This window comes from Hippoglossus stenolepis, chromosome 6 (genome assembly GCF_022539355.2).
Source record: "Hippoglossus stenolepis isolate QCI-W04-F060 chromosome 6, HSTE1.2, whole genome shotgun sequence".
In the NCBI taxonomy this organism is placed as follows: domain Eukaryota; kingdom Metazoa; phylum Chordata; class Actinopteri; order Pleuronectiformes; family Pleuronectidae; genus Hippoglossus; species Hippoglossus stenolepis.
In genome coordinates, this window is record NC_061488.1 from 23480378 (window position 1) to 23495413 (window position 15036).

At 40.9% G+C, this 15036-nt stretch overlaps 1 protein-coding gene across 1 annotated transcript in view; it reads right to left on the reverse strand.

Annotated features, from left to right (window-relative positions):
• LOC118110443 (kelch domain-containing protein 8B) overlaps positions 1-15036 on the reverse strand; it is a 134886-nt gene that overhangs the window by 22857 nt on the left and 96993 nt on the right. Inside the window, exon 4 of the mRNA XM_035158175.2 lies at positions 376-477. Coding sequence (XP_035014066.1) covers positions 376-477 — 102 coding nt within the window. The remainder of the gene's footprint in view (positions 1-375; positions 478-15036) is intronic.

A 15036-nucleotide genomic window follows, 5' to 3' on the forward strand; every position in this document is an offset into this window, starting at 1 on the left:
CATATACATGTGTTATAGTTTGAGGAAAAAGTTTGTGATTGTACAACTTTAGTAGAAAAACAAAAAAGAACAGACAGATGTGCAGTCACATACTATCACACACATTGTTGTGTTTTACTTGTGTTGTAATATGCCAAAAACACACAGTATCATTGGTTTTCTACACACAGATAATTGTTTTTTTACACTGGGCTAAGGCCTTTGTAAGGTATGTAGCATTAATTAACAGAAAAAAGGTGCAACAACAATGGATGTTATTCACTACTGTGACCTGGTTGTTGTTCTGTCTCAACTTTCTTCAAAGGACAGCGCAGTATTTGACTGAGAGAAAAGAACACACTGATAAAAGAGCAGTAAAAGAATGGAGGTGCTGACCTAGACCACCTGCTGCGATGACCCGTCCTCCCAGGCAACCTGCCACAAAGTCAGCCCGCTTCTCCCTCATCCTGGACATTCGGCTGGGTTTGATCCAGATGCCTGTCGGGGGAGAGAAGACAGTCAGCCACAACAGAAGACACAAGTTTCTCAGTCTGAGGGAATGACTACACAACAAAGCATCACATTCCATTGCATTCAATTGGACAATATTCTGCTGCAATATTTGCTCCCATTCAGCCACCAGAGCATTAATCAGGTCCAACAATACTGTTGTATCGCTCCTCGTTTTATACCACATGATTAGGGATGATGGGTTTATCTAAATTAGCTGGAGATCCTGTCTTTTGTCCTCCTGTTATTGTTTGCAAGAGCTAATACATCATGATGACATAATTCTTATGATCATAAATCATTTGATCTATTATACGCTGAAGGCATTATAGGATGCAGCTGCAGCTTAAGAAAAACCTTTTTGAAATATATGCATGGCATTTTGGGATTTCTTTGACTTCACTTATCATATGACATCATATGTTGTTATATGATGATGTTATTGGGTTATTTTGTCCCCAAAAGACTCACACACAAACGCAAGAGGTAATCACCACCAACAGGAGTCAGCTGCAAGACTTATAGTTGAGCAACACCAGGGGTAAAGCTCTCATTTTAAGGGCTGATTCTCTCGCCAACACTCACATACGTACAATCATGAGCTCTTGAAGGTGAGTATACAGAAAAATAGAAGCAAATAGATTCCAGGGTGACTGTATCACCCTCTCTGATGGAGAGAGGAGTTCATCAACTTCATAGAACCTCAGTATGTGAGACGAGCAGGCTGACGTCTGATCTGACGTCTCACCCGACCACCACAGCTGCTGCCTGGGATAAGCAGCATGATGGTGGATCACGGTATCGTTCAGTGGATAGATGGATGGGTGAACAAATGAATTTTCGTTTGACAACACAATAAGCCTCGTTCCAGCGAACAGACGGGGGTTTGTTTGTTAATGTACTTTACTGCAGCCAAGTCTCCCAGCACTGAGGAGACAGACTGCCAATTAAAATGTTGCCAACAGTGAGCGTGACAGACACTAGAGAGAGGGGGATGATTGTAAAATGAGTTTAACAAAACAACTGTTGGTGTTGTTAAGAGTCAGGTGCAGTTGTTCTGTGAGGCATTTATATTCCTGCTGCTGTTCAGTTTTTTGGTTTTTTTCTGAACTTATGTTAAAATTTGCTTTTCACTACCCAAGAGAATAAAAAGAAAACATCACTTTGGTGGAAAAACTTAGAGGAAGAGAGAAGGAGGAAAAAAAGCTCTTGAGAAATGAGGAATCAACACTTTTTCAAAGGAGAGGAGAGGGCAAATGGGTTGCAGTGCTTGTGTAAAGAAGGCTGCAGGGGAGTAATGGCAGAGTTGCAGAGCAACTAAATGATAATCTCTGAGTCAGAGGACGGACATGCAGAGCCCCCAGCAGTCCACTAATAGATTCGCTGGCTGCAACAGATCATCTATTCAGCTGTAGAAAATGGAAAAGACCAGATAACATGCAAATATAGAGCAGATATATAGGAAGAGACAAGAGAGTTTTGCTTTTAAGCAGGCTTGTAACTTGTTTCTCCTCTTCTCCTCCTCACCTCCTTAGTGTTGCAGCCATCTCTAGATTCAGTTCAGCCTCTGCACCACTTCTCTGATGGGCCTGTGTGTCTGTGTGTGCGTGCGTGTGCTGTGTGTGTGTGTGTGTGTGTGTGTGTGGACCAAAGCTGCATATAACAGAATTTATAGTCTGGTTGAGGTTTTCTTTAAATACACAAAACCCAACAAGACAATACTAGCAAAGCAGCACTAATCACAAACAATGATACAATTTAACCAAAGCTCCAGATCATTCATGACCACAGGCCTGAACCCAAACATGTGGGCACTTGCATCCCAGACACTGATACTTTCATTCAATTCAAAACCTGGTGCATAGATTACCCACAATGCAACTGAACAAACAGCTAGCGGCGTATGTAGGCTTAAGCGGCGAAGAAAATCTGAAATAGTATTCCTAACAGTGAGTGTGACAGTGACATGCATCCTCAAACCGTGCTACCATAGACTGTAGGTGCTGCAACAGCAGATAAGCAACTGATTAAAAATGTTTAGCAGATACTATGTATCTTAGCCTGGGTCTTCTGCATATATGGCACCACTTGTTTATCCTGACCTATTGGTATAGTTTATTTTTTTTAAATTTTTGCATCTGTTGCGATCATCACCTCCACTCACTCACAGTGAATCTTGTGGAGGATCTTCTGCTGTGTTCTCACATCGGCACCTTCAGACATTCTGCAGATTTTTTACAAGGGGCCTGGCCGGAGAAATCAGAGAAATACTGGAGGCTCTCCCCTCCCGAGAATGTTCTCCGAAGTTCAGAGCATGACTGAAAGCAGCTTAACAGAAGTGCTCGTCAGACAGCCTAACACCTTCAGAACCCCCCTCCTCTACACCTTTCTGATGTCACTACTGCTAGAGGCTGTGTCTGACAGTTTTTTGTACCTTTCCAAAACTGACAATTTGCCCATATTATGCTGTAAATGGCCAAGTGAGTGGGGGTCAGAAAGTTTCCAGTGTTTCAACTTCTTCCTTGAACCCTCTTTTTGTGTGCACCATTTCCCATTTGATCACTTAAATCTCCTTCTCCATGGAGGCAGGGTTTACGAGTGTGTTGTTTCTAACAGTTATAAACAGTTACCTCCCAACATCATCAAGGAAACCTCATGTTAAGCAGTTTTTGAGCGTACTCTGGCTCATAACCTCTCCAACGGACGATCTCACATCCAACTCCTTCTGGTTACAGTTGCAGGACTTAAACCACTGGGGAGTTTTATCTGAAAAGTTCAAATTACCAATTTTATAAATGAGGGAACTTGAATCAAATCCCTTTTTGGCAGCCCAGATAAAAAATCTTCCTGCAACACATCACCTTAATCAGATGAAGGTGTATATAAGTCCTGTGTGAAGAGAGGGGGTGGTGTATGTGCATTCTCACACAGTAGCCTGTCAAACATGCATGCTCACACACTGCCACTCACAAGGCTTGACAAGCAGAAAGCGACTGAGAGACAGAGCCAACCATTCTCCAACCAAAAAGAGGAATATTCACATGCAGTATTTGTCACTGCCGCTTTAAATTTTAAGTGGACAAATGAGCCACTTAGAGGAGGGGATGCTGCCATTTCTCAGCACATATCATTAATTCAGTTGCTCTAGCCAACTACAAACTTTGGGGGAAATTAATGAGCTGTCCATAATTCACTTTGGCCAACATTTCCCTTGTTCCTGTTGGACAAACTGAATGCCTGAGATGCACACACGGAGAGATGTGCTTGCTCTCACACTGTCTGTGGTGGTGAACAGGAGCGGCTGAGTTGAGTGACGTGTGGGGCAGATATCTGCCTGGAGGACTCAGCTGGAGGAGAGGAGGATGCGTTTATTTAAAGCTCGAAATCAATCCTCTTCCTTCTTCTGTTTCGCCCTCCCAGACGCCAGCGCTTCACTCAGTGCACAATTTCACCTGTGCATACAAAATGATACACGCTCCAGCACGCACACACACACACACACACACACACACACACACACACACACACACACACACACACACACACACACAGTGGACGGATATGGTTACACCCCACCTGACGCCATTTTCAAATGTCATCATTATAGAAATAGAGAAATGGAAAGATATTGGGAAGGTTATGGGATGTGATAGTCAGGCTCTCTCATACATCACATTCTTATAAGTGACCAAAAATGCACTGAACATTTCCGGCAGACATCCAACACCTACGCCACAAGTGATCTGAATTCACAACTTCAACCACATTTTTTACCTTCCTTTTCCAATGATTGAAAATTCAAGGAATATTTGATTTAAGGGAACACTGTTCGACAAAGAAACAATACAGTTTGGTGAGGTCCTGTGTTAAGACTACATTCTGAATGACTGACACTTTCTTTACTTCATTAAAAATATTATGCTGCAGAAATGAATAATTTCTGTGAAAATTTAATATTTGTGGTAGCTATATAACAGACCTACAAATCAAGCTAAGCCTGAGGTACTGTGCTGCCACAGAGGAATCAGAGGCTGGGGCTTATCCAGGGGGACATTGGCCCAGGACTAGACTGGCCATCTGGCATACTGGGCACTCTCCCGGTGGGCCGACGTGCCTTTTTCTGTCTGATCGGCCCATAAAACAGGTAAATCGGCCCATTGTTTCGTTTTTCTTTATTAACACATATTTAAAACTGTGCTGGCATCATTAAATAATGAATCTGAAAAGAAAATGGAGAAGAAACGCAAGGGAGCCTGCAATCTTGAATCTAACCTGGGCCTCCTTGTGCCCAGGCTAGATCACTGATATAGGAAAGTAGATCCATGACCAATTTGAGGTGGAGAAACTATCCTGAGGTTTTAAAAATGATTGCAAGATTGATGACTGCATCAAGTTAAGTAAAGATTTACCCAAGGCAGTCTGCTGTAGCCTTATATTTTTATGTATGATGTTTATTCGAAAACCTTTCATGATTTGCAAAAAGGTGCCATAGAGATAATGATTGTAATAAAATATCATTAGGTCTAGTTTGTACAATAAAAATATATTTCCTTGTTCTACAGTCCATTGATGAAATGTACAATCCAAGCTGAAGTGAAAAAGTAAACACAATACGAGGGTGCAATTTCACATCATCATGGAATGCAATATATAACCATTAAGATATTCCTCCCCACCCAGACACTAGTCTCAGCATGGGAATCATCACAGAGAGATCATCGCAGAATGAAGAGAAATGACCTTAATACTGTGAATCCGAGGTGTTGAAGAAGTTGATCACTGTCAGAAGGGGTTTGTTTTCCCTACACACTCGACCGAGTTACTTCTACAGTGTGTATAGCCACGCTGTGTCGTTCCCATATGGTCGAATGCATCTGCATCTGCTGGCTGACAATAATGATGAATCCTCAGCGATCTGTACAGGCAGGTAGGATGAGATTTCATCACAGTGATGTGACAAAGATGCAGGTCAGTCATTCAGGCATACTGAAAACAAAGTGAAAAGTTAAACAGCCATATGCAAACAAGCTGTTACTTACATAAGCCGTTTTCAGACATGACCTGCGGGTAAAATCCAGAGAAATGGCCAAAGGTTTTACCCAGAGTTTGTCTCTCACACATGCACAACGCAGCGGGAGGTTTCCACGCGTTCACAACAGCATCAAATCGTCCTCATTATTCAGGGGAGAGATGGAGCAAACAGAGGCAGGAAGTGACGTATTAACTACGCTGCTGAAATCACGTGTTTTACAGCACCCCAATGCCGTCCTAACCTCTTATCACCACAAACTCTTTTGACATCTTCCTCGGTGTCTTCTACATGTGTGACAGCGCTTTTTCACGAGATGTTTTCTGCATTGAAAGCATCACTCGCAGTGAATCCAGCGGGGGATACTCTACAGACTTCATACTACGAGGTCAGGCGGAGAACTGAAAGACTCTGACATTTGCGTTCAACACATGAAATACGGAATAAGAGTTCAGTGCATGTCTGAAAGCAGCTATAGTGCAGTGTGACAGTCTGTCAGTAAGGCAAACAAGGAGTCACACAGCAGAAGGCCACGGAATTTTCATTACAAAGGAACAATAAGGCAATAATAGCAGTTAGCCAGGCGCTGTGAATGGTAATCAGTTAGGAATAATCAGTCTATGCTTGTCAAAATCTTTTTGGTTTTATTTCTATTCATAAAACAACGTAAACATAACACTAAAAGGACATGTTGTAATTCTCACACACAGCCAGGGAGATGGCAAAAGTAAAAAATCTGGCAATTTTGGCAACAAAAGATTGAGTACATCTCGGTCCATGCAACACAGTGGGAAGTTAAACATTGCTCATCTTCATATTCTGTCAAATTTGTAAATATACAAAGCATGTTAAAAATTGGCAAAGTTACAATTCAACAGACCCCTGAAATAGACGACATGCAATGTGAAGAAACAGCCGTCCAGTGTATCACTCAAACTCATATATATCAGCCTCACAAATGAAAAGTAACACATTCAGTTTCATCCAATGACAAATGTTGACTATAAAATCTTCATTGCAGATAAACCAGGTAGGATGAAAAGAATAAAAAAGGTTACAGTATAATATATGCTGTAAATGATCATCTCAACCATGAGGTTTAGGATGGGGTTCACCATTAGAATAAAAAAAGTGTGGCCGCTTTTAGAAAAGCCTTTTTGATATTACTTCCCTGAGGGACCAAGAAATGTAACAATATATTTTCCGATGCTTCACACTGGTAAATCCACCAGCCACTCCCCAGCCCTCGTGGGTCTTTTTAATGCTCTGTTGAATCACACATAACACGCTACCATAAAAAGTCTTGCCTGCTCTCTCCTCCGTTATCTAGGTTTTCTGCTGGAGCTGCTGGTGCAACATAAAGCCTTCAACAGTCTGTCTCCCTCTTTCTTTATCTGCCTCTCTGATAGTGATTATTTCCCCCCTCTTCTCAGGAACTGGATTTGGATTTCATCCACACACAGAGCCTGACGCACACTCACACACAAACAAACACTCAGATGCTGAAATGCAGGTTTGATGAATAGCAACCTTATCGATTACAAGGATCGATGCATTAATCTGCATGCTTAATGAGGATTGAGAGGATGTGCCAAGCAATCAGGGGAAACAATAAACCCAGCAAGACTTAGAAAACGTCCTGTGAGTGCAGAGGAAAGAGCAAGTGTTAATTTATCATGTGAAGTTCAGACAAACCCATTCACACTGTGGACAGCTACCCTTGAAAAGGAAGGTCAGCTGCCTGAGCTGGATGTGAGTCTGAGGGAACGAGGGAAGATATTACTCAGCTCATTTTGGATCTGATCCTGGACCTAATGTCTCATCCAGGAGGGCACTAAGCCAAATTCATGCTTCTGCGTCGAAGCTATGCCGTAGCTACGCACGTAGCCCAAGCACCGGGCCAAGCATTCATAGTTATGTGTAGGTGAATGTGAGTTGGGCTGTAATTACACCACCGAAAAACAAATGGCGGTAGAGTTTCTATGCTGGGAATGAGTGTATTCTGGTTTCTGGTCCGCTTATATATACAAATTCTCTGGCATCTCTGTTTACTTCCGAAAAATGGCGAGTGGATCATGTTGGAGTTGGAGCTGATAGATGTTGAAGAGCAATTACTTTTTCTAAAAGAACTACAACGAAGAAAAGAAAGACGTTGTCTGTGTTCGTTTCTTCAACTCTATGCAAAAATGGCACAGAGTCTGCCAGAAGTGTGATGCTTTCACGGTCTGAGTCGCCTACAATGCGTAGGGTACATGTCTACGCGTAGGCTACTGCGTAGCTTCAACGCAGAAGCATGAATTGACCTTTAAGGAACAACCGCAAAGAAGAAGGATTAAGGAGACAAAAGCTGCATGTTTCAACTTGTCTGCTAGTGACCCCCCCTTGGCCTTTCAGTAATCCTTTAAATATTCATGCTTAGTGGGTGACGTAGGCTTTAATCAGTTCTACGGTTAACAATATCATGCTTTTTAACTACTGATCTTCCCACAAATGTTAATTCCACACCATGTGTGCTTTCCTTTGAAATCCCTTCGCTCATTTAGTTGTGTGCAAGTGTACCGTGAATGACCTTCCACAGCACAGACATGAACAAATCAATCCATCGGTCAGCTGCTGTATGAAAAACCACACACTGAAAGCAGAGCCTGAACCGACACACACCATTTATATATATAATATATAACATACAACAATGTAATATGTAATCCTGGACTGTGAAAAGGTCGATCTGCAGCAGGTAGTGAGGTGTTGGTACTTAACAGAGCTACTGCAGTTTCTACATCCCACATGAGAACCATTCAGGTCCATTATATCTGACAGGTCTTTAGCTTTGAACTGGAGGAAGAAAAGAAGGAAACATCTATGAAATGAGCCAATGATCTTTAGCAATGATAATCTGTACATAATGAACAGCTCAATTGTTTTTGTGTAAGAGGTGTATGCCAAATTCTAATATTAAATATTATAACTAAATTAAAACGGCAGATGAAATAGAGAGCATTTTTTCCAAATGACGTCTAAAATAAGAAACTATGAAATTAACTAATTTCTGCAGCTGAAAATGTTATTGATTTATGCATTATTCAACCTTTTTATAAATTCTGGGCTGGAAAACTGTCAACACCTAAATGTGCAAATTGTCTGCAATGATGTGTTTCATGTGTTGTGAGTTGATACACACACGATGCCCACTGAGAGGAGAAATGCAACGTGTAGCCAATGGTCTGTCAGTGGTTAGTACTGGATGGAATTAATTGAAAACTGAACATAGGAGCTTCTTAAAATCCCGAGTGATTGGTGGAAGGCGTTGTTAACATTTTATGATCGTATTGTGAGAACAGATAAAAAAACTCCAACCTTTTTCTCAATAACTCCAGCTCTGAAAGACTCTTTAGTTCATTGTCAAGTTTTGCTGGGACATATCTTTTGAGTTTACAAGACATGTTAATCTATTCATGGGTAAAGCCAACCCTGAAACACATTTAGACTTTATGCAGTAAAACTAAGCTTCCTTTTGTAGGAAACGTATTTGCAATCAGAGCCTATTAACTTAAAGGCGACTGTGGACCTTGCAGGACTGGAATAAACCCAACCAATCATTTCATTCACGTTCATATGTTTGGGGGGGCGTATGAGAGGGCCGATAAGAGGGGGTGGGATGTATTGGTCACATGTTATAACTCACTCTTGCTAGCTTTTACAGGATTACCAAACCTAGCTTTCATGAGGAAATGTTTCTTTGTCGAGTAGCAAATATGTTCATACTTAGCATATCAGTAGGGTTAGGGTTAGCAATCAGCAATCAACATTGCTAACGTAGGTATTTGTTATCCTCCATCTGATCTGTAGTACAATACCCACTGTTATTAAACTGTTTGATTCGGAAAACGTTCAGTGGCCTCAGACACAACATACAGTATATATTTACATTCAACAGAAACCACTATCTTTCCATCACAATCCCTGAGATGGCTAAACCTAGCCAGTGGATGTTAGCGGTCTGTGAATATGAACCCTGATCTCTGGTGCGACAGTCGTCCACTTTATCCCCCGCTGCCGCCACCTACTGTTTTGCAGCCAGCGATTACATTTCCACCAAAACATATTTGTTGCAGCACTTTAGAAACACAACATCTAGACAAGGTTGGTAAAGCAGATAATTAACAAGGGTTTTCAGATTACATTTTAATTGTTCCCGGGGGGACACTTTGTTACTGCAACTGTATAGAATAGTAAGAAATAGAGATGAATAAGATTAGCTACAGAGCAGAGGAAGAGATGCATTTCTAAATGATGAATCTTTATCTCACATTTATTACATCATAATACACTTCTGTGTCATGTTTTGCTCACATGGAAAAAAAACAAAGAAGGAAAATATATTTTTCTTGAATGGTTGCACTGAGGTATTAAGATCTACCAATGAGAGATCAGAGATGACCATCTGTCTATTATGAATCACACATGTTGGCCTGCCAGTCATACACTTTAACCCCCGGACTATCACACATTCATACAGCTTTACATGGCAAGAGAAATCAAAAGATTGTTGGAAATATGATGGGAGGATAAAGCTGTGCAAGAACGCACGCTTTTCAAAACCGCCAAAAAAAAGAAGAAAAAGAAAAAATCCAATATTGAGCATCCATACATCTAATCTTGAAAACAGTTCACAGTAACAAGGAGAGGCAATAAAGGGGAGTGTGTAAACATGACAGTGATGATTCAGAAACGTGTCTAATGGACGTCTGACAGCAGCCGACAGGTTTTGAGCCATCGCTCAGCACATCTGCGGTCTCCTCTCTATCGCTTATTCGCACACCCATAAATATTCCTCAGACAGTGCTTTAATAGAAAGAGATGCTATCAGCAGGAGGCCGATCTGCAAGTCTACGGGATCAAAGGATAATATCTGATTCAGCTGCTATTCTAAAGCCACCGTGGACTGTAATGAAAAAATGTGGATGATATCTTGTCTTTTTACCTGTTTTAGATTTCACTCTTTCTTACATCTACACAATCATGTCACTGATGTATTGTTTTCTGACGGTCTCTCATGTAAACTCTTGTATCTCTTTTTTCCCTTCCCTCATTTCTCCTTTGTTTTAAAAACACGTTCACCAAGCAGCCTGACCATGATGATGTGGATGAAGCTGAATGTAGCTCAATTACTGTGTGAAAAACAACCAACAGAGGCCAGTTGAGACCACAGTCCACATCCATTAGCCTCTCAGCATGTGTGTGTGAGCACACAGGAGTGTACGCACACGTGTAGAAGTGAGATATGAGACATACTGCACAATGTGTGTGTTCATGCTTTGAAAGTAAAATTGTGGTTCCTTGGTGAAGGTGCGTACTGTGTGACTGCTTCAGCATTTTGGACTGGATTAAAGGGATATTTGACCAAAATGGCCAGAGAGTATTGGTCACCTACTTGTAGCGGTATCTAACCAGGACATAGCTTTGCTTTTACTTTCCCAGTTTCTGAGATATTCGTCTTGCAGGTTGCTGTGGTGCTGGGGTGAGTGGACAAGACTAAGACTGTCCATCATCCCGGCCAACCACTCCAGTCATGTTGGATGCGCAGTTATCCCTCTCTGACCATTTTGAATCTGTCTCTCAGTCGTGCACAATACAACATAATACCTTGCCTTGCTCAGTATGTCACAAGGCTCTATACCTCACAAGGTTTAGGTCATGGTTATGTCTCGCATCAACTACTGCAATGCCCCTCTGGCAGGCCTGCTGGCTGGTAGAACAGTACTGGTACATTATCATCAGGGTCCCAAGTAGAAACTCACTGTTATCAATTTTCACTGGAACTACTTTTAGTACATGGTTCCTTTTTGACATATGGGGATTCTATTGGAGGTAAAGGAAAACAATCTCTGACACATGTCAGAACCTCAGTGAAAGAACAAATCTGTCTGCATGGCTGGACACCATTAGATCTAAGTGTGAAATAGGTTTTGTTGTAACTTGGGCAAACTTGTACATTGAAAAATAAGTAGCCAGAGACAAAGGGTTTGTGTTAACTGCTTTTTTCCTGCCACAGAGGAAACATTGGCTCAGAAGGAAAAATAAAAGAATAAGGTTGAAGAGCGAGAAGCTTTGATTCAACACATTCTGTCTGAAACGCTAAAAGGAGCCTGGAGGAGGACTGATGATCTGGTGTAAACACGCACTCACAGAGGACACACACCATGAGGGCAGATCGCTTTACTCTGACAAGGTCATTTTTAAGAGCTGATGGAGTTCTCAGAGAAGAGAGCTTCATCATCTCATAGTCATTTCTTTTTCTTCGAATTGAGTTCCTGGGGCAGTCGGGTACATCAAGTGTTTCTCCCTTGATAAACCTTGACTTTGTCTGACAGGTGATGTAATCACTCTCTAAAGCCTTGTTATCAATAACTCAAGGTCATTATTTAAATAACATTCAGCAGAGAAATGGTGGGTTTGATAGGAGCTCTTTGTTACACATTTAAATCAAAGTCTAATACAAAATGCATTATACTCAAAGCCAGTATCTCTGTCTTTGTGAATGCGTAACTAAACAGGCTGTCAAAGCACAGAGCTGCTGTTTTATGCCTTTGAAAGATAAAGCCTGATTTTCTTTGCACTTGTTCTAAAATGGGATTCATGTCACCAAGGTCACAAACGCTTTTCAGTGCTTAGAGGACCATGTTAAGCTCAAATTTTAATCATAAAATTACCTCACAATAGTCCCAGTAATTATCTTTTCATGTCCCTAATCTCAGTGACACTTGTGGTTCTTAAGCAATTATGTGTTGCCATGTTTGATTGGAGTAATGACTACTTTAGATGTCAGCTCTTGATTAGTGACCTTATCCTCTTATATGCTGCATCTTGAGGTGTACAAGGTACACTACCGTTCAAAAGTTTGGGGTCACTTAGAAATTTCCTTATTTTTCTAAGAAAAGCACTGTTTTTTTCAATGAAGATAACATTAAATTAATCAGAAATACACTCCATACATTGTTAATGTGGTAAATGACTATTCTAGGTGGAAACGTCTGCTTTTTAATGAAATATCTACATAGGTGTTTAGAGGCCCATTTCCAGCAACTATCACTCCAGTGTTCTAATGGTACATTGTGTTTGCTAATCACCTTAGAAGACTAATGGATGATTAGAAAACCCTTGAAAACCCTTGTGCAATTATGTTAGCACAGCTGAAAACTGTTTTGCTGGTGAGAGAAGCTATAAAACTGGCCTTCCTTTGAGCTAGTTGAGTATCTGGAGCATCACATTTGTGGGTTCGATTATACTCTCAAAATGGCCAGAAAAAGAGAACTTTCATGTGAAACTCGCCAGTCTATTCTTGTTCTTAGAAATGAAGGCTGCTTTGGTGCTGGTAAAGTGGGAGATTTGTACAAGGTAAAAGGGATTTTAAATAAGGAAGGCTATCACTCCATTTTGCAACGCCATGCCATACCCTGTGGACAGCGCTTGATTGGAGCCAATTTCCTCCTACAACAGGACAATGACCCAAAGCACACCTCCAAATTATGCAAGAACTATTTAGGGAAGAAGCAGGCAGCTGGTATGCTGTCTGTAATGGAGTGGCCAGCGCAGTCACCAGATCTCAACCCCATTGAGCTGTTGTGGGAGCAGCTTGACCGTATGGTACGCAAGAAGTGCCCATCAAGCCAATCCAACTTGTGGGAGGTGCTTCAGGAAGCGTGGGGTGAAATTTCTACAGATTACCTCAACAAATTAACAGCTAGAATGCCAAAGGTCTGCAATGCTGTAATTGCTGCAAATGGAGCATTCTTTGACGAAAGCAAAGTTTGAAGAACAAAATTAATATTTCAAATAAAAATCATTATTTCTAACCTTGTCAATGTCTTGACTATATTTTCTATTCATTTTGCAACTCATTTGATAAATAAAAGTGTGAGTTTTCATGGAAAACACGAAATTGTCTGGGTGACCCCAAACTTTTGAACGGTAGTGTATATTACTGTAACAGCCCAGTATCCAGGAAATTATGTTCATATTGAACAATGTCACACCTTGAAATTTATGTCGATAACATTAACTACAAAGCAGGGAGTAATAGTGAGGGGGAAATGCAGTAAATGTAAAGGTGTGAAGGTTGGGGTGATGAATGGGCGGGTAACACATTGAGAGTTGGGTTCCATTAGCCAGTTCTATTTGGATCCAGTTCCTGGGTGGCAAAATGCCCAGACTGTTTCAGCTCTTATGCTAATAAATCTCTTGTAATTTTTTCCTCAATATTTTTTGTTATTAGTGAAGACCATTGTGGAAAACATAGAGCTAGCATTCGCAACTTCTAATTTTTAGCACGTATTGAACATTTAAAATGACCAATGTCATTGATGGTAGAATATTACAGCTGTAGCTAATGTAATATTAACTGTGTAACAGAATCACTGGAAGTTTTGTCTGTTGGTTAATGCACTCATTTTGTTGTTAAGTTTGAGGTCTTTTTGGGATTACATCCATGTCCAAAAGCAACATTTTTAAAGTTGTTGCTTTATAATACCTGCACATGGCATCTATGGTACATTTAAGGTTAGGGAAACATCAAAGGTAGGGTTAGGCAAGCTCAAACACTTTGTTTGGTTTTAGGTCGTTCAAGTTCAATATTTCCTACGTAGACATGGACACTACTGATGCGCTGATCGGCTCTGACGTCATCCTGATCCGTACGTATGCTTGACTCATCCAGCCATCACCTACCCGAAGGAATTATTTTCTCCAATTAAGAGAACCGCATTAACATTCCAAAAATAGCATCCACTGTGCCGGGATGCCAGACTCCGCTTCACCCCAATGATGTGCCAGGTTGTGCTGAACGAGCGCTCGCTCACAGCACTAATGACTCGTCCAATTGGCCTATTTCACCAACCCAAACCCATCCACTTTTAATCAGAAATATACATTTTTATGAGCCTAAAACCACGAGTGCGTAGGTATAACTTCAATCCATGCGTCACTAATGGAAACTGTATAATAGCATCACCTAACTTTTTCCTTTGCTGCCATCATAATTACACAGCTATTGGAAGGAATGGCTTTAAGAACTGTCTAAGAGTGTGTCTAAAAGTGTTTTGCACATATACTAATCAATACTAAGCAGACCCCCAACCCTTACATGTTACAGCCCAGTATTAAAAAAACAATTTAACAACCTAATTTACATCCAATTAACAAGCTGAGATTTGTTGAATCATCCAATGCCAGCTGTCTTGGCTTTGGATTTGTCTTTTTATGAATCCATACAGAAGTGGCTGTTTGTATACTTGTTAGTGTCTTGTATTAAAAGGCATATTACCTTGAGGACTTTGTACAACACAAACATAATTAAACATGGCGATCCTCCAGGAGGTGGTTATAATTTTAATGTTCATTAACGTAGCAGAAAATGCCACAGTGGGAAGCAACTCCATTATTCTCTTCAAAACTTTCTGCCAGTGTTGAGGCTTGAGTACTGCTGACCTTAACTCACATCCGTACATACGGCTCCCACT